A 21257-nucleotide genomic window follows, 5' to 3' on the forward strand; every position below is an offset into this window, starting at 1 on the left:
TTCCTGCCAAAACATATACGATAATATTAAATGGCACAAACAATTAACCCAACCCCCCCTCCTCTAAATCTAGTAAAAAATCCATACAGACCTGTAATGAAATATTTTTTTTGACATACCAATTGTAACATTTGCACATTTAAATTAGTGTGTTTGTATACAACGATAACAAAGGCAGAACTTCTGGAATATTATACCTGTGAGTTTTTCAGTTCACATTCAGTGTTTACCACATGGTACTTCCGGTTCTGATTTGTAAATAAAATCAGATCCCTTGTGCGTTTTACTCCATGAAAATTCATGCAGGGTTTAAAAGCTGTATTTTACATGTACTAACGTACTTACCCTGTCGGAGAAGATGCCAAGAGAAGGAAGGTTTGTGAATACGTTGATATTCTTTCCTTAAGCATTTTTTGAAAGAATTATAGATTTCAAACGATGCAACTAATAATGAGAACGAAACATCTTTGTTTGGTTCAGAGTCTGGGTGCGTTTAAGATCGTTGCCCCAACGTAGTGCTTTGATCGGGTCCGGCACAATCTTCTGATTAAGCAGCAATAAGCTATATAGCTTGATTTAGCTATATAGCTTTATTAAGCTATTTAGAATTGCTTTATTAAGCTATTTAGAATAGCTTGATAAAGTATTTATATGCAGTTTTTCACAAAAATGGGGGGTTTTTTGGTAAGAAGTAGTCAAAAAGTCACAAATATTATGAAAACTGTTGATATATATATGACAATTTACACCTATAATGCCTTGGCTGATCTAATTGCTATCTTGTTTGATGAGTTCCTTTCATGAGAAATATTGTGTAGCAGTAATTGACTGTTCCAACATATACACTAGTTAGAATAATCTAACTGTGTCTTGGGACAAGCCCTCACCACAGTTAGAATATGTCCCATATACTTGCAATGTAGCAAGTCGGAGCTGATCCGCTCCGAAATAATTTTGAAGTATACAAAAGGAATTGCATTGAAAATAACTACCAAATTAATCATAACAAACCTTTTTGAGATTGTATATGCCTTTTAACCAAAAAAATAATTGAAATAAAGACGAAAATTCAACTCATTTTCTCAACGTTTTTTCTCGCTTCAAATCTACATGCCATGTTCACATTCGGAACTCTCTGGATTGATCATAGTAAATGCACTGAGTTCAAGTTATCGCCCATGTTTATTTTGCTACATTGCCAATACACGGAATGAATTCTATCGTTAAACCGGGTCTGTAGGACAAGATCATTTTAACGATAGAATGTTCTATCTACATATGCACATATAATTATGTAAAATACATGTAGATACTTCTGGGGTGTTGATTCATAATTACACTCTCAAATATTGATTCCCACAAAAATGTATTCTGGCTGGTAAAGTATCCAGATTATTAGTATCTAGATTATCAAGACACTATGTTTCTATTTATCCTTATCAATTCTTAAGGTATGTCACTCGTGAAATTTGTTATATCAAGGATTTTTTGAGAAGTATATTTTGGATAAGTACTCACACAGTATGACTCAAAATCGTAGAGAAAATGGGGGGTCAGTGTGCATCTAACTGCGGTACAATTAAGTTGACCTTTTTGCACTTGAATTGTAACTTTTGGTTAATCACTTTAACGTTATCATATTTTATAAGATGTAACCATGGCAAAAAACATAATCTTATTTTACGTAAAATAGTTTGAATAATATTTATCATTGAACAAATCATGCAAATTAATGCGCAGAAATTATTGTGTGACCTTTTTGCACTAAAAAAAGTCTCATGTGGGGTATTAAAAATCTAAATAGGCAGTAGAATATATTCTTGTATCAAACTTTTTACGACTTAAGTGCTGATCGGTCAAAAGTATTGAGTAGTTTAAAATAATGAAAGAAAAAGTTGGGGTCAGTGATGTAAATTTTGAAATATTGGTCAAAATATGCGATTTTCAGGCAAAAAACTGTGTAAATTTTATCTCGACTTCCTTAATATATCTTCATTTCTTGGCAATGTTTGTTGAGCGAAGGTGTAAATTTTGTTATAAAAATATAAATTGAGACCTATATTGAATATTCCAGGCATATCATAACGGAAAATATTCTCTGAGTAAAAGTATGTGAGGCTAAAGTTCCAAGATATTAAATTTAATAAATGTGTAGATTTGCAGAATTTTCTGCTAAATATCCTTCCGCCACAAGAAATAGTCCCTTATAAATCTTGCTTCTTTGTGAATTTTTGAGCAGTTTTTTAATTGAAAGTTGAACATTTTACATTGTTTAATTTAAATATGTTATAAAGATTGAATTGTAATAAATAGTTTTTAAGTAAGAGGTTCTGACTGAAATTTTCTAAAAGTCTGACGAGTGACATACCTTAAATCATTAGGTCATACAGACGAAGATCACGCTCTCGGAGTGTTTCACGTGAACGGGAGAGAAAGAGACGTAGTCGATCAAGGAGTCGTCCCAGAAGATCAAGATCTCGTGAAAGGTCTCGAAGATCCAGATCTCGAGAGAGGAAAAGATCTCGATCTCGTGAAAGAAGGAGGTCAAGATCAAGGGATAGAAGAAGGTCACGATCCAGGGATAGACGTAGGTCAAAGAGGTCAAGGTCTAGAGACAGAAAGTAAGGAACTTTTCAAAATAAGTTTTTAGAATCTGTGACTTTCTATGTTATCCTCTGAATTTGCTGAGAACATTCAATAAAATTGTAATTTTTTACTTCTTTGATAAAGGGAGCATAGGATTGAAATGTTTACTATAAAAAATGATTTTTTGATACATTTTCTATTAATCAAGTAGAAAGTCCAGATCCAAAACCCCAGATAAGAAGAAGCGCAGTACATCTCCGGAGGCAACAAGGAAACTCACTCATCGAGAGGGGGAGATCAGTGTGAAGGATGAACCATTGGATAAGGTAGGTAATCTACCATAAAGGGGACCAATGTCAAAGACTGGCCACCATAGAAGTGAGGACAGATGAACTGGTAACACAAACAAGTAATCATTAATATTAATGTGCCCAGTTTTACATTGGACCTTACAGTAACGTGTATGTAGAATCTTTTTCTCCACTTAATGTTAATCTTTCTGTTAATTTAAGGGGTTTTTTTTAAACCAAAGGGTTTTAATCTAATTTGTAAGTGCTTCTGGTGAAAACCAGCTGGACTTATTACCAGTAATCATCCATTTGTCTGTTCAAGTATACAATATATGGTATCTAAGTCCAAATTCATGTTTCACTGTGTGTTTTCAAACTCTGACATTAGAACCCATATTATAATCTTACTTTGAAATTAGAATGAGCAAGCAAATCAGTTAACATCAGACAAGTTTTATTCAAGCACTACCAAATTAAAACATTCAGCACAAATTTATGCAGCTATTAGACACTATTTACAATTTTTAGCACTGTTTTGAACAGTGTACAACAGCTTCATACAAAAATTTTGTTTAATTAAAGACATTTAAAGTAGGTAACTTAAAGTAATCACATCAATAGCAGTTACATTAAAATTTCAAAAATATCTCGAGGTAGATTCTGGATTCCTCACTCGACTTTTTCTATCACAGCGGTAAATTTAGCTGCTTTGACTGAAATTACACTGGGCAACCATGATTGATGTAATATTTAGATGCTCCACTTAGTAGTATTGTATTGAGTAGTATTGAGCCACTTTCATCATTCTGACAAATATGACGACCACCATTATTTCTGTTTGATAATTAACTGTTCCAACAAACGTTACTGGACCACTGTCATTTTCTGTTCCATATTTAATTGTTCCAGTAAGTGTTACTGGGCCACCCTCAATTTTGATGTTTAACTGTTCCGACTAAAGTTACACTGGGCCACCATCATTGTTGATGTTTAACTGTTCCGACTAAAGTTACACTGGGCCACCATCATTGTCTGTGCATATTTTTCCACCTGAATTTCCTCCACTCCTTCCTGGTTGTCATGGGGGCGATGAGGGAGGGGAAGGTTGGGGTTGATTGTACTGGCCACACTGAGAGCAAGCCTCCGAGCTTGAGTCCACTTGAGTTGTCGATACTGACGGTACATGTGTTTGATTCCGTCTGCCACACATCGGTGTTTCAGCAGCTGGAGTGCTTTCCCCTTGTTTCCAGTCTTCATGGCAGTAATGGCTTGTTTTGTCAGTTGGGTAGTATACTCATCTACAAAGAATTATTGTGTCATTAAAACATTTGCCAAGTGAATAAAAGGTAAAAACATATACAATAAGATTTCTATTAGTTTGAATGATTATCTGTCCCTTTCACAGCATGAGTATACTGTGTAATTCCCTTGTTAAGGATAAGAATTAAAGAATTAAATCAATGTTGTTAGACAATCTTTAGAGATCTGTCTGGCATCACAGAGGTAATGCATGTCTGTGTAATGTCAGCTTAGTTTCATGTACAAAGTGTAAAAGCAGTGTGGTCCCCTGTAATGTTATAAAAGTATTAACTTTTTTATGCTTTGTATCCTAGATTAAAATGCTTGATACACTCTAAACAAAAGATTCTCCCAGACTTACTGATATGGATTATTTCTAGAACAGCCTTGTCATGTAATGCCAGCAGATGCTGGATCAAAGTTATCTCCCTTGAAGAAGAGGGTTGTACAAAAGTTTCTGTCATGTCTAGTTGTATTAAGTCTTGTAAGCAGTTATAAAAAGGGAAGGCCAGGAAATTATGTCCTAGTGATATAGTATAAACCTCTCATCATTATTAAATATCTAATCTTATTATTATTAGTTGTTTGAGCATACAAAATTGCATTTTGAGTACCTCTGTAATTACTTAAAAAGAGATCAATTAATTAGAATCTCTATGGTTTCTTTCTTATTGTCCTCTAAATAGGTTGTTTGTGTAAAATTATACTAATGAGCTATAATTTAACAGTTACTTAAAATCATTATCCACTGGATTTTATATATAGATGTAGATGTTAAAATGTCATTATTGGGTATAATTAAAATAATAAATACGAGTAGGTTTTTAAAGTTTCAATTGTGAATATTCATTATTTATGTGTAGAAATTTAAAATATACATGTAATTGAATTTGTAAGATATGCATATTAATGCACAAAACAGTTTATTAACCATAAAATAATAAATACAAATGTAGGTACATACAAAATTTTAAAAGCATGACACATTAAATAATGAATAACAGAAATGCTAAAAAAAAATCAATTTCTTTCATATATTGAGATTATTGACTTAAAAATATGCAGAATACATTACTTGATTAACTAACTTACCAAGACAGTGAATTTGTTGCCCAGCTTTGCTGTAGTTCTTAAGGAAATCTGTTAAAACATTAGAACTGGCCAGTAAGAGTTTCTTCTTCTGAATCTTTGTCATCATCTTAAATTTCACCTCTCTGACTTATATTCAAAGTACAACAGTAATTTCTAGTAGAGAGGCTAGTCTCACAGTCTATTAATTTAGAATCCCAAGTATTTTTATAGGTGGATTAACCTTCTATGTCTAACCCCTCTATACCTTTCAAAGTGAGATAGCAATGATGGTCAAAATCTCTGTAAAGTCATATAAATACCTGCTCTGATGAATTATCTCAGCAGGGTGCTGACACAACATTGCTTATTGGGGTGGGAAGTTTACTGTTAATTCACCTGACAGGTGGACATGGCCCAGTGAGCACAGCCAGGTATACAGGGGACAGGTGTGGCTACCTGGGGGATTGTTGTCACACCTGGCACACCTGCAATATTTAAACTTGTGTATATTTTGACAGGTGACCAGTCATAAAGATATATACAACATACCCTATATTAGTTTTATGTCATAATTTATTTGAAAGATTGAACAGAGTTATCTTGTAAACTTGTACATACAAGTTAATGAAAACCTGCAGACTAATTAATTATGATATATTTTAAAAATAAGATTATTTTCTAATACTTTTAATAAGCCCATTTATACATTATACATGTAATTCAATATAAGTTATATTTATGTTATATAGTTTTATTAAATAATAGTTTAAGAGCACATTAAAAATAAAGGATGACTGCATCTAACACCAGTAGCACTTTTCACAAAAAATCTTACGACATATTTTTATCTTAAGTCAAAACTTACGATAAAAATCATTTTCACATAAATTCTTAAGAAAGTCGTAAGTGCAAAATCTGTCGTAACTTTACGAGAGCCCCAACCCTCTCTTAAGTATTTTAAAACCAATTTTATTGTAAAAATATAACCGCAAAAACCAAAATACACGTTAAATTGAACTTTTTGAAGCAACTTCCAATAATATATTTTTTTCACAATCCTTGTCGAAAAATTAAATGAAATCACTACAAAATATTTACGATGTAAGTTTCACTTAAGATTTTCGTATGACCTACTTTTACGTCAGACTGGTGATTGTGACGTCAGATTTCAAACTTCCTTGCTTCACAAACGATTGCATTCGATATTTGTTGTTAATAATGTTTGTTCTGCTGAAAATGTTGAAAACTAAGTTTTATTTTTATTTTCACCCACTTAGTTAAGGATTATAAAACATGTTTAAGTCGTTGCTAGGGATGAAGTCTGTCGTAAGTAAAATCTTAAGTTGAATCTGCTACGAATGCGTTCGTGAAACGCACCTAAGATTTGTCGTAAGAGATTCTTAAGTTAAAATCTTACACAAAAACTTAAGATTTTTTGTGAAAAGGGCTACAGGTTTGGGACCCTGTCAGTCACTTCTGTTGCTTTTACATCTTAACTTATTTCACTTTTGTATATTTATTAAAATTCTTGTCAATATGGAACCAAATTTAAATGCTGAAATAATTTTAGAAGTGATACTATAAAATAATTTTATGTTTTTCATCCTTACTGTTTTCCAAATATAGATAGTTTTCGATAGACACAATTCTAGCAAGAGTTATTTCCCGTTGGTCGCCATATTGGAGGTATACAAGCCCAATTTATGAAGATAACATAATTTTTCTTACAAATTTATGGGAACACAAGCTTCCTTTAATTCGTAACTTTATTATTTTAAAGATTTCTGCCCTAATATTTCTGCTATAAAAGTTTAAAATTGGTTGCTCTAAGAGGAAAATTCGCTCGTTGGACCTCCAATATGGCACCAATGGGAAATAACTCTTGCTAAATTCAGGCCTATCGAAAACTATCTATAGAGAGTTTACACTTAACTGCCCTTGATTGAATACATGTATTAGGCATGAGAGGTGGAGCTAACATTGTAAGAATCACCATGGGTCTGTAATTAGACTAGCTTTGTATGAAAAAAAAAAATGCATGATGACTTTTTCCTCACCAACCTCTCTATTCTGTATGGCACAAGACTAGACCACAAGTACACTTTTTACAAAGGTTTTAAAATGAAAATAACAATAAGGGCATGTCCATGTAAGTACAGAAGATTTCAAGTCAATACCTGACAATTTAAAGTATTCGAAAACAATGTCAAAGTTAGCACATTACATGCTACTTTACATGTCACATGACAAAATTTACCGTAGTATTCACAAAGTTACATGAGGTAAGAAATCACACAGTGAATAATTCAACATGTCACAGCCCTTGGTTACAACAGAGAGAGCAAATATAAGCATGAAGAGAGAGATTTTTTTTCTTTTAAACCATGAACCCATGTTTTTGTATTATCTCCTTTTGACAAAACTTCATAAATGCAAATATACAACTTCTTTTAAACTGAGAACAATAGACAAACATGTGCTGACTTTGTATAAAGTTAGTAAATGAGTGGGCATCCTCATTATCGTATGGAGAAATCATGATGACCCTTGCTTATGAAAACAGATTCATACTTTGTAAATACATACTTTTATTTAATGTAATTATGATTCAATTCTGATCATTCCTCCAATTAAAAGAAAAATTCTCGTTTTGAAAGTTTATTTTGTTGCAAATTTTGCATGTTCTTAAGTGGCAGTCATCCTTTATCATAATATAAGGTATGAGTCGGTATTAATGTTATTCATGTACTCTGGCAATATATTAGAAAGAAAAAATCATGTAAATTAGAACAAAATTATTTTTGTTCATTTTATTTGCAATCATGTACTATAAAAACATTTTGTAATAATAAAAGGAAAAAGTCAGTTGATTTAGGTAGTAATGTTAATACTGCTCATTAATCAGGAATTAATAAATAAAAGCAATTAATAATCACAGAAAGAGGATCAATTCACAGCACTGCTTATTAACTCCATCTCAGAATATTATGCATTTTATTTTTGTTTGCTGGATTTTTGTAACGTAATTCTATGTACCAGTAATTATTTTAAGGAAGAAGAACAGAAAAGATTGGAGATGGAGATGCAGAAACGCCGGGAGAGAATTGAACAGTGGCGGGCTGAAAGGAAGAAGAAACAGGAACTAATCCCGATCAATATAGCTCCAGTCAGCAAAAAGTGGTCATTAGAGGACGAGGATGACGACGACGAGGACGAGGTAGAGGAGAAAAACATGGAAGAGGGAGACGAAGTGGACCCACTGGACGCATATATGCAGGTCTCTATATAATACATGTTACATACAGGTCTCTATATAACACTATACATACAGGTCTGTAATATAACACATTTGTATTGTATACCCATATATGCAAGTCTCTCTTAATATGTTACATGCAGGTATGTTATATAACACATGATACATATAGGTCTGTGTATAACACATGATACATGCAGGTCTGTATATAACATGATATATGCAGGTCTGTTTATAACTCATCTGTATTGTGTATATGGTTGAGTCTATGTGCTGGTCTGTTTATAACACATTACATGAAGGTCTGTATATATATATATATATATATATATATATATATATATATATATATATATATATATATATATATATATATATATATATATATTTATATATAAAACATACAATACATGCACATCTCTATATAACACATGATATATGCACATCTATATATAACATGATACAAGTAAGTCTGTTTATAACTGATCTGTATTGTATATATGGTGTATATATGGCTGATTCTACATGCATGTCTGTTTCAAATGTGTATGTATATAAGCCATTTGTATTATATCCCAAGGTTTATGCATATCTGCAAGTCTGTAAAAATACCAAAGCATTATATAATAAGACTGTCAAATAACTTTATATTTGGATATACATGTATTAAGTTTTTCGTTGTTTTTTTTTTTTTTTAGGACATCATGACAGAAGTTAAACCAAAGGAAAAAGAAAAACCAAATGTAAGTATACATACATAAATGTTGTGTTTGGAGAAGAAAGGAATGTAGTCTTTTATTGATATCATGTCTTAATTCTTAATTAATAATTAATTAACCCATAATTCAAGACACAACTGAATAGGATGCAGTAAATTTGTGAAGTTTTTAAGGAATTTACAATTACATGTATTGGTAGGGTGATGGAGTACAGAGTACGGGAAAAGTCACCATTATTACAGCAGTGGCCAAGAAAAAAGTCCAACCCGAGAAAGAGAAAGGGGAACTGATGGAGAATAATGTTGATCTGATGGAGGTAAGGCATCTTGTACAGGCTCTATAGTCAGACAGAAATATATAAAGAGGGCAGCCTTGTATGCCTTGTCTTGGTGGACAGTGTAAATTTATAAAGTTTGGGTGTTAGCTTGATTGTAAAGTTACCAAGAAAAATGGTACTTTTGGTGTCTGATTGTAAATTTAATAAGAAATCAAGAAAGTTTTGTACATTTATCAGAGAACTCAGTTTGTGTTGTTTATTATACCCCGCAAACGAAGTTTGGGAGAGTATATAGGAATCACTTTGTCTGTCTGTCTGTCTATCTGTCCATGTAATCTTGTTCGGATTATAACTTTGTAATGAAAATCTTTGGAAGCTCGTACTTCGTACACAGATTGTTTATGACCAAAAAGTTATCCCAGCAAGTTCAAGATCACTGAAAGAGAAAAAGTGTATAAAAAAAAAAAAGTGTAAAATTCATGTCTGGGCTATAATTTGTAATGGAGAATCAGTGGAAGCTCATACTTGGTACAGAGATTGTTTATAACCCGAGGGTGTGTCATGACCTTGAACCAAGGTCATTCTAGCAAGTTCAAAGTAACTGGCAGAAAAAGTATAAAATTCATGACAGGTCTACAATTTACTAAAGGAGAAACATAGGATGTCCATATTTCACTAAAGGATTCTTTATGACCAGAGGATGTGTCATTTTTTTTAAACTAAGGTCTTTTTGGCAAGTTCAAAGTCACATTTACAAAATTTGAATGGGCACTTTAAAAAATTGCAGCAGGGGTATTATTTTGCGAGTTTGCTCACAGTACCTCTAGTTCTGCATTGTTTATTTTGTTTTGTTTACTTTGTAGTATTCGTCTGAAGAGGAGGAGGAAGATTTGGAATCGACTTTTGCGAATATGAACAAGAAGAAAAAGGTACCAATGTACTACAAGTATTGTTTTAGTTCCATAAAATGGCAATGATACTGTATATTGTATCAATATGACATGAGGAAGTATCATTTAAATTAATTAATGTATATGCATGAACAAAAAAAGCCATATTGATTTCTCATTTATCCAAGTGAGTATACATGTACCACATGGCACATTTTACCATTCCTTATATACATGTACCACATAGCACATTTTACCATTCCTTATATACATGTACCACATGGCACATTTTACCATTCCTTAATATACATGTACCACATAGCACATTTTACCATTCCTTATATACATGCACCACATGGCACATTTTACCATTCCTTATATACATGTAGCACATGGCACATTTTACCATTCCTTATATACATGTATCACATGGCACATTTTACAATTCCTTATATACATGTACCACATGGCACATTTTACCATTCCTTATATACATGTACCACATGGCACATTTTACCATTCTAGAAGGAAAATATATTTCTTTCATTTGTAAATGTGTGAAGTACATGTATTTTTTACAAAATAAAACTCGATAAATAAAGCCTTGAATTATGAAAAGATTCTTTTCAAATACACTGTAAATGCCATCCAACACAGTCATTACTCAAAACATTACATACACATGTGAGGATATATATGAACATTGTACATTGAGAAGTAAAGGTTAATCACTATAAATTGCTATTAAGTTGACTCTAATACATGTTAAAAAAAATGATTTTATAAAAGATTGAGATCATACACTGTCACCATCTTATCTTTTTTTTTTTTTTGGTAGGATGCCATTGTGGTTAATCATGACAAGATTTATTATGCTCCGTTCAGGAAGAACTTTTACGTAGAGGTTCCAGAGATTGCCAACATGACACCTGAAGGTAAGTTACTCTGTAATTACTGCCAACATGACCCCTGAAGGTGAGTTACTCTGTAACTACTGCCAAAATGACCCCTGAAGGTGAGTTACTCTGTAACTACTGCCAAAATGACCCCTGAAGGTAAGTTACTCTGTAACTACTGCCAACATGACCCCTGAAGGTAACTTGCTCTGTAACTACTGCCAACATGACCCCTGAAGGTAAGTTAATCTGTAACTACTGCCAAAATGACCCCTGAAGGTGAGTTACTCTGTAACTACTGCCAAAATGACCCCTGAAGGTGAGTTACTCTGTAACTACTGCCAACATGACCCCTGAAGGTAAGATACTCTTTAACTACTGCCAACATGACCCCTGAAAGTGAGTTACTCTGTAACTACTGCCAAAATGACCCCTGAAGGTAAATTACTCTGTAACTACTGCCAACATGACCCCTGAAGGTAACTTGCTCTGTAACTACTGCCAACATGACCCCTGAAGGTAAGTTACTCTGTAACTACTGCCAAAATGACCCCTGAAGGTGAGTTACTCTGTAACTACTGCCAAAATGACCCCTGAAGGTGAGTTACTCTGTAACTACTGCCAACATGACCCCTGAAGGTAAGATACTCTTTAACTACTGCCAACATGACCCCTGAAGGTGAGTTACTCTGTAACTACTGCCAAAATGACCCCTGAAGGTAAGTTACTCTGTAACTACTGCCAACATGACCCCTGAAGGTAACTTGCTCTGTAACTACTGCCAACATGACCCCTGAAGGTAAGTTACTCTGTAACTACTGCCAACATGACCCCTGAAGGTAACTTGCTCTGTAACTACTGCCAACATGACCCCTGAAGGTGAGTTACTTTGTAACTACTGCCAAAATGACCCCTGAAGGTAAGTCACTCTTATGAAATGTTCTGGGGATCAAAATGTAGTGGAGGAATTGCAGTTTCTATTGCATTTCAAGGCTGTTTTTCCTCTCATCACAGACATATTAATTGCTGTAAACATACTTATTTTTAATAGCAGTAATCATATTTTAGTGCCTTTTGCACTGCCTCAAGTATATGCTTATACATGATGGAAACAAATACATTTAGAGACTTGGGTTCAAATGTGCTAATTCATGATTACGCTAATCATTTGATAAGGAAAACTGTGCTAAATTTTGAGTGCCCTAAGGAGTATTCTACTTAAGTATAGTAGTGTGGTCCCTTTTTACACCCTTGGTTTACCAGTTAAATATTAGCATTAGGTATTTTGTTTGTTTTCATTGTGTATAACAAAGTATTTCTAATTAAAGCATTGTGTATTTATAATGAATAATTAAACGTATCAAAAACCACAAGCCAATTTTTTAAAACTATCGCACTAAAAAATGCCGGAACATTTTCCCCCGACCAGACTACGGTTTCTCTATTACATGGAAATGGGCGGAGGCATTTAGATTAGATACTATAAAAAGAATATGTTTATATGATATTTTTCTTTCAAAGACGAATTATATGTTCAAGATTCACAATCAACTACAAATACAATTTTCTATTTACAAATTTTTGACAATAAAACTCTATAACAAGATGAACCAAACAAGTGCTTGCTGACAGATATAGAACTGAGTACATTTCAACTGAGAGCTAACACGTTTACTGGGGGCAATTACCTGTAACGATACAAATCCACGTGGCTTGTTATGATTCTAAACAGGTCATATAGAGGTTAATCGCATGTAAATGAAGTCAGCAAAGAGATTCAAAATCACAATGCTTTTTAATTAGAAAACATAGAGCACAAGGTTGTTCAACAAAGATATTTTCAGTCAACCTTTACACATACAATATACACATTATATTTCAAACTCGACCCTGAACAAACCTGTGCTCGGTGTTTACAAAAGCTTTGAAGTGTGTACATGTCACCGATTTCTTTTGATATTCATGAAAATCAAAGGCCCCTTTCTTCAACACGCAGCTTCGTATGCTGCCTATATCTATTGTTTGACATTTTTAGATGATGATTCAAATAATAAAGACATTAATTAACAATAAAATTTAATTTTTAAATCTTTAAATAAATGTTCGAAATTTGACGAGTAACCGGGGACCACAGATAAGCCTTTTTGAGACTTGTTCTTTATGTACATTTATAGTATTTAGACAAATGATTGACTAACAAATCATTTATTGTTTGTGATCATTGCACACTCTTTTTGTGATAAGAAGAGGTTTAATCTAGAATCTGGGTTTTTTTTTTACGACAGAGGTGGATGCGTACAGGTCAGAACTGGAGGGAATCAAAGTGCGAGGAAAAAATTGTCCCAAACCAATCAAATCCTGGGCCCAATGTGGCTGTAGCAAGAAAATCATGGAAGTCTTTAGAAAGTCAGTATTTTTCAAAGCAAATAAATACTCTGTGTCAAGATAATTTATGACTTAAAGAGAGAGAGAGAGAGAGAGAGAGAGAGGAATCCATTATAATTCATGACACAATTGGGTGTTGATAAAAATTTCCTATTTTAATACTATGATAACATTTTGTAGAAACAATTTTGAGAAGCCCACCCCAATTCAGTGCCAAGCAATTCCGGCCATCATGTCAGGAAGGGACCTGATTGGAATCGCCAAGACAGGAAGTGGGAAGACTCTAGCCTTCCTGGTCCCGCTGTTCCGACACATTTTGGATCAGCCTCCACTGGATGAAAATGACGGACCAATAGGTAATTACTTGCACAAATCTGTACTGATAAAGCATTTTTTAAAAAAAAAAAAGGGAAATTTCTTTAAAGAGGACTTATTAGGGGTGCAATGATACACACCTCACGATACGATATGTATCACGGTATTCAGTTCACGATACGATACGTATCAGGATACATGACAAGGTTAAAAAGTCTTTCAAGTTTGTCATCATATTTTTTTTTAAACTTGACAGGGTTATACAAAATGTTCGTATATTTTAATAATAATTAAAATAACATTTTGTTAACTTGAATTGGATTGTTAGATAGATCTTTTGAGTTGTGACAACATTCTAAACCAATGATGAACATTTACAGGGAACTACGGGGACCTTTCCTAATAATCTCCCTTTTAAAATGGAATGAAAAAGGAAGACATTCATTCTTTTATTCCTTTTATTAACGTAAAATACCAATTGTCATATTTCTCGTGTTAATACGTTTTAGTCAACAAGACAGCGAATTTTCATCAAAATACACACGTGATGGAATATCGTGTATTTCCAGAAAATACGTTTAGATCTAAAGGGTTTATCATTTGTCTTAACATCTTTAACTTATAATCACATTAAGTCCTTCTCCGTGTTAAATCTGAGGTCTGTAAGATGCTGGAGATAAGTTTAACTGGCGTAAATGCGTTATCGGCAACCTCATGTTTTGGGCAGAAGCCATTTTGAAAAAGAAGGAAATAAAATGGACAAAACGGATAATTCTGGACCAATTGAACCGAACCGCGATATCAGTTTAGCGTATCGTAAATTGAACCGTGGAAAAATATACCGCGATATACCGTCAAACGGTTTATCGTTGCACCCTTAGGACTTATTTTTTATAGATTTTTTACTTTATCACAAACAAATAACATCTACAAACACTAAAAATACTTTCAAACTAATACAACTATACTGGAAATCGTAACAGTTATTTGTAAATTGACAGGTGTTTTTATGTTGACTAAAATGACATATACCTATGTTTTAATATTTCAGCCATCATCATGACTCCAACAAGAGAGCTGGCCATGCAGATAACCTCAGAGTGCAAAAAGTTCACCAAACCCCTGGGGCTGAAGGCTGTGTGTGTGTATGGTGGTACAGGAATATCAGAGCAAATCGCAGAGTTAAAGCGAGGCTGCGAGATCATCGTGTGTACACCAGGACGGATGATCGACATGTTGTCAGCAAATAATGGTCAGTGTTGTAATAACCTAGTTATAAGTCCTTTATACAGTGTTGTTTTATCTTGAATTTGGTAGGTAATTATACAGGACATACACTGCAGATTAATAAGCTCTGAAAAATAATGCAGTTTAGAAGTTAGTAAAACTTCAACTGGAAAGAGAAATACTGAATAAGAAATGTATATACCATGATTCTGAGCACACTGGATAAGAAATGTATATACCTTGATTCTGGGTGCATCTAATGGTTGTTTTGGATGATGAGAAGGTGGGGGCTAGTGTTCCACACATACAGTGTAATACCTTTATTTCTTTTGACCAGGATAGGACAACTCTTGTAACAGTTTATTTCAGACTACAAATGACCTTCACCTCTACAATGGATCAGTTGCCATGGAGATCAATGTTACTATGGTGAGATACAGGAGAAGAGGACACAAATCTTGCAATGATGCATGCATACATTTACTGTAAAATCAGTCAAATTTAGTCGACTGCTCACCTTATATTTATTGCTGAAATTTTCAGTTTATTCAGTATTGATAATTTTTTATGACATATTAAAGATACATTGTTTTTACAGTGCATAATGCATGAAATTATTTTGATCCAAATATCATAATTATGTGTTGTTTAACATAAGAAAAATTACAGGGATCCCAGAATCACCAGGCATATCTTATTTTAAAGTCCAGCTTTACTGATAGACCTATCAAAATATCATGAAGTGCTCCAAAAAAAGATGCCAGATTATAACATTTTACCTGTTGAAGTAACAACAGATTTATTTTAAATGAAGAGCATAAGCAAGATTAGAAGAAGTGTGGAGATTTTTTTTCCACAGAGACCTTTTTTACGTAAACCAACTGAAGTTAAGATTTTGTTTCAAGAAACCTTGCACTAATCCCCCCAGTCTGATGTTTGTTTCTTTGCAGGTCGTGTGACCAACTTAAGAAGATGCACATATGTTGTGCTGGATGAGGCAGACAGAATGTTTGACATGGGGTTTGAACCTCAGGTGGGTGAATCATAATTAAGCAACCAAATAATATGGTTCTTCCCAGAAAAAGAATAATTTTCTGCTTTATGTAAGGTACAGGAACTACACATTCAGAAGTGCACATTCTTCCAGGTTTCTTTGTAGGAGTGAAAAACATTGATCTACTTCTTGTGGTGTATAATAATGTATTGATTCCTGTTCTACACACAGGTGACAAAAATAGTGGACAGTATACGGCCAGACAGACAGACTGTGATGTTCTCTGCCACCTTCCCACGTCAGATGGAGGCTCTCGCGAGGAAGATTCTGCAGAAGCCAATTGAAGTCCAGGTCGGGGGTCGCAGTGTCGTTTGTAAAGATGTGGACCAGAATGTGGTGAGTGTCCAATCAAACCAAACACTTCAAAAATGTGTCCAAACACACCATTCTAGAAAAACAAAATGTTTTGCTCCATGCTTCAGATATCTTCATCAATATTTAAGGTACATATATTTCAATGTTTAATATATTTTTATTTATCCAAACTTAAGCTTGCATTGCATATACATGTAGATGTAACTGAAATATTTTCATGTTTGGAAAAATACTTTCAAAATTCATATTTAAGCTCTTTCAATGTTGTGTTAACAAATAAAAATTTTAGATTTTGTTGCCATAAAGTCTTTGCAACCTGTGTTTGGTTGATTTTCTATTGAAATATTACATATCTATCCTGTCATGTGACCTTTATTTTGTAGATTGTTATAGATGAGGATAAGAAGTTTCTGAAGCTGTTAGAGTTACTGGGTATTTACCAGGAGAGAGGCAGTGTCCTGGTCTTCGTTGACAAACAGGAGCATGCTGACGAGTTGATGAAGGAACTGATGACCCACTCCTACCCCTGTATGTCTCTCCACGGGGGGATAGACCAGTATGACCGCGACAGTACTATTGTTGATTTTAAAAATGGAAACATTAAACTTCTAGTGGCTACCTCTGTAGCTGCCCGCGGCCTTGATGTTAAACACCTGATTCTGGTGGTCAATTACGACTGTCCTAATCACTATGAAGACTACGTACACAGATGTGGGTATGTCACTAATACACATCTAGAAAACTTCTATCTAGACTTCAAATGTATTTGTTATATTTTAATTAATTACAATCATTACATATACATGTACGTATACATGTATGATTAAAACTATATAGCTTTCTGCATTATAAAATGGTATTCCTTTCATACTGTATTGAAAAATTATGTATCAAAGTTACTGTATCTTTATGATCCCCACACTTAATTGTGTGTACTAATACACATGCATGTACATATACATGTAAACGTACTCTTGTTCCTCGCACAGAAACTACAGTATGTGAATTGTTTTAAAATTTCATTTCATTTTCATTTCATGTTTTAAAATTTCATTTCTGATTTCAGTCGTACAGGAAGAGCAGGAAACAAGGGCTATGCCTTCACTTTTATAACTCCTGAACAGGAGAGGTATGCAGGGGACATAATCAAGGCTCTAGAATTGTCTGGAGCAGCAGTAAACTCGGATCTGGAGAAACTGTGGAATGACTACAAGGAAAGAGCAAAGGCTGTAAGTTATACTGTATATAGGAAGGCATTTTGAAAAACTATTTACAGATTCCATTCAGTAAAACAGTAGACAGCAGCAAGATAAGATACACAATTCTCTATATTTATTGTTATTTTCCTAAAATATTGCTCAACATAGAAATAAGAGAAGAATTATATGTTAAATGCTTTTCAAAATGCTATTCTTCATACACTGTTGATCCAATTTTGATAAAACTTGGTGTATAGAATATGCAAAGCTGCATAATTTTTTATTTTGACTTTCAATTTCAGTGAATTTTTGTTTCAATAAACTAGATATTAATTCTTTCAAAGAGCAACTCCTTTAACAGTTTTGGTCTTGATTGCCTAAAACATGGTTTGCAAAGTTTGAAAAAATATCAATTGTAAAACTCAGATATAAAATTTCATAAGTTCCAAAACTGGTGTCAAATGATATACGAATCTTTTCCCTTGTAATTCTAGCTAAGTTTATTTATGTGTAGTTATCAAAGTGATTGTGGATGATGTCATGCGAGATAAGCATTAATCATTACAGTAAGATACCTCTCACTAATGTGTATTGTTTAACACAGGAGGGTAAGACAGTGAAGAGTTCTAGTGGTTTCCTTGGGAAGGGATTTAAATTTGATGAGACCGAGGCACAGCTTGCTAATGAGAGGAAAAAACTACAAAAGGCTGCACTCGGACTTCAGGACTCGGATGATGAGGACACAGGTGTTGATGTAAGCATGATCATTATACTCTAAGTCTTACCAATGTTACTGAGGTTTTTATAAGAAGCTACTTTTTAGGCCCCCTGAACCACTCATGTGACCTTTTGCTATTTTTTAGTTTTATTTTAGGTCTACTTGTTTTGATGTCAATAACACTACACAGTTAGACTACAAAAAGATACACAGTTCTTTGTTTCCATGAGTAATGTTGCCAGAGTTACAAAATATTGAATATAATTTGTGAATTTCTTTCAAAATGCTACTTCTCTTTCAGTTTTGGTTTAATTTCAATAGAACGTAATACATTAAATGAGTGTTGAGGCCTTGTTTACTGACAGTTAATGTTTTTATGACTTTAGATTGATCAGCAGATTGAGGATATGTTTGCCAGTGTAAAGAGAGTGACCGACATAGCCAAGCCACAGGTCATCTCAAACCCTGCCACAGGGGCTGGTGCTCTACCCACAGGGCAGTCAAACCAACAAAAACTGGCTCTAGCTAAACAGCTTGCTGCTAAAATCAACATGGCCAAGAAAATCGGTCCTGACGCAAGGGACATCACTCAGCAGGCGGCTAAGTTCATCTTATCTGATGAAGGTTTTGCTCCAAAAGTTGCAGTAAGTCTTAGATTTATATTTCATTTGATGTAGATATGACATGCAATCCTTAATTTTTTCCTTCAACTTAAGTGGTTAAATATTTGTTTATCTATGTCAATTTAGAAGTAACAAGTGAAAATTGTATCTTGGAGTTGGATTTCACAAAGCATCAACACAGATTTAAGAAATATTCACTTTCTTTGACACCAAACATTCTGAACAACTTTATTTTACAGTCAAAGACAATAGCAGAGCAAACTGCAGAGAAAATAAATGCCAAGTTGGGATATCGGCCTCCCTCAGAGGACGAAGACGGTGAAAACAGTAACGCAGAGACATTTAAACGCTACGAAGAGGAGCTGGAAATTAATGACTTCCCACAAACAGCCAGATGGAAGGTCACATCTAAGGTAGGCACAGATCTGTTAAAAGAGTTTTATAACAATTATTCATATACTATATATAGTTTTTTCAGTCACCTTAGTGACTTACTATTGGTTTTCATCCTGCATTCTGATCAGATCATTGTTCGTTGTTGTGAACTACTGAACACTATCAGCATTTTATCTGAAATTATTACCAATTTCAACCAATTTGGCATGTAGCATTTATAGAAATTGTCAAAAAGAACAAGAAATGTGAATTTCAATGTGTGGCCAACCATCAGAATTTATAGGATTGTCAAAAATCTTCCTCTCTACTCCTGGACATGTAGCATGGAAATTGTTTACTCAATAGGAATGAGTACTTAGCCTTCCAACAAAATTGCAAACTTCATGCCCCAATATGTATAAATAAATTCATACACATATCTATATATCATTTTGGAGTATGCAAGTCTGTTTGTTGAAATAATGGTTGTTGATTTCTGATGTATAGGAGGCCTTGGCTCAGATCTGCGAGTACTCAGAGGCAGGTATCACGGTCAGGGGGACATATTTCCCCCCAAATAAAGAACCCAAGGAGGGAGAGAGGAAGCTTTACCTGGCTATTGAAGCCACCAGTGACATGGCCATACAGAAAGCCAAGAAAGAAATCACACGACTCATCAAGGATGAGCTTATACGACTGGTAAGTCTAAATATATCACTTGACTCATCAAGGACAAATTTATACGACTGGTAAGTCTTAATATTTCACTTGACTCATCAAGGTCGAACTTGTACGACTGGTAAGTCTTAATATCAAGGTCGAACTTAAATGACCGGTAAATCTTAATATATCACTCGACTCATCAAGGTCAAACTTGTATGACTAGTAAGTCTTAATATCAAGTTAATATCGGAGTTTTTTTAAGAAATCAATAAAAATACTCTTCAATATAATATTGTACAAGCAGAACACAATATATGTGTAGGATGATAAAATAATTTTGACATTACAATAATTTTTTTTTAATTATATTGGGTCATATTATGATGAATCTGACAAGTGGTATTTATTTATGTTGAGTAAAACCTTTAAATCAGTTCTTTTATGCTCTAATCACTTGACTTTTTTATTACAGCAAAATTCATACCAACCTATCAACAAAGGAAGATACAAAGTGTTGTGAGAGAAAACAGAGGGGTGGATCAACAAACAGAGGGGTGGATCAATAAAGGAAGATACAAAGTGTTGTGAGAGAAAACAACGGGGTGGATCAACAAACAGAGGGTCCAGATTTCATTCACATTCAGTGATAAACATTTTTCTTTTTAAAATGTATTATGCTGTTCATTTTGCTTACTGAATAATCTTTTTACCAATGAAATTTTCTTATGTTTGTGATGGATAGGAAAGCAAATATCAAACACATGTTGATGTATGACAGTGAGTTATATTTAATCATTTTGTTGAGTGAGTAAATAAGTAATAAATACTGACATTGTCATTTTTTACTGGTACATTTATTAAGAATTGTGCAACATAGAGTGAGTTTTATCCAAGTGAAGTGTCATCCCAACTGAGCACAGGATAGTTATAATTTATGTTTGATGAGAGATAAAATAGGAACATTATTCCCAATTCAAAATATAGTACTGTGTATCATACACTGTGTATGCATATCTTTGCTCTTGATCTATTTTCTAATGAACTCAAAGTCATCCTAGGCAAGCATTTCATCAGACTTTCCTTTGGTGCAAGTATGAAA

The 21257-nt window shown here is 33.7% G+C and overlaps 2 protein-coding genes across 2 annotated transcripts; one reads left to right on the forward strand and one right to left on the reverse strand.

Moving 5' to 3' along the window:
- The first annotated feature begins 358 nt into the window (after nucleotides 1–358).
- On the forward strand, nucleotides 359–20996 carry LOC133174952 (probable ATP-dependent RNA helicase DDX46). The gene is made up of 20 exons (XM_061310044.1): nucleotides 359–375; nucleotides 2382–2621; nucleotides 2795–2912; nucleotides 8299–8523; nucleotides 9201–9245; nucleotides 9421–9537; nucleotides 10362–10427; nucleotides 11227–11323; nucleotides 13570–13690; nucleotides 13850–14025; nucleotides 15036–15236; nucleotides 16162–16244; nucleotides 16437–16601; nucleotides 16964–17295; nucleotides 17647–17809; nucleotides 18384–18533; nucleotides 18884–19141; nucleotides 19360–19533; nucleotides 20003–20194; nucleotides 20631–20996. The coding sequence occupies exons 1-20, from the start codon at nucleotides 359–361 to the stop codon at nucleotides 20676–20678; spliced, it is 2988 nt and encodes a 995-aa protein (XP_061166028.1). The 3' UTR covers nucleotides 20679–20996.
- Nucleotides 3734–5373, reverse strand: LOC133175095 (uncharacterized). The gene is made up of 2 exons (XM_061310218.1): nucleotides 5268–5373; nucleotides 3734–4174 (listed from the first exon to the last, which is right to left on the reverse strand). Exons 1-2 carry the CDS (start codon nucleotides 5371–5373, stop codon nucleotides 3867–3869), a joined length of 414 nt encoding a protein of 137 aa, XP_061166202.1. The 3' UTR covers nucleotides 3734–3866.
- Nucleotides 20997–21257: the final 261 nt, after the last annotated feature.

The sequence above is a fragment of the Saccostrea echinata genome, unplaced genomic scaffold (assembly GCF_033153115.1).
Source record: "Saccostrea echinata isolate AGI-Se365-2 ecotype Australia unplaced genomic scaffold, CSIRO_AGI_Sech_v1 ptg000060l, whole genome shotgun sequence".
NCBI classification, from domain to species: domain Eukaryota; kingdom Metazoa; phylum Mollusca; class Bivalvia; order Ostreida; family Ostreidae; genus Saccostrea; species Saccostrea echinata.

Coding starts and splice junctions, on each gene's coding strand:
- LOC133174952 (XM_061310044.1), top strand. Junction 2,622..2,794: donor TCAAGGTCTAGAGACAGAAA/GTAAGGAACTTT, acceptor CTATTAATCAAG/TAGAAAGTCCAGATCCAAAA. Junction 9,538..10,361: donor ATAATGTTGATCTGATGGAG/GTAAGGCATCTT, acceptor TTTACTTTGTAG/TATTCGTCTGAAGAGGAGGA.
- LOC133175095 (XM_061310218.1), bottom strand. CDS start 5,373: ATGATGACAAAGATTCAGAAGAAGAAACTCTTACTGGCCAGTTCTAAT. Junction 4,175..5,267: donor GCAACAAATTCACTGTCTTG/GTAAGTTAGTTA, acceptor AATTCTTTGTAG/ATGAGTATACTACCCAACTG.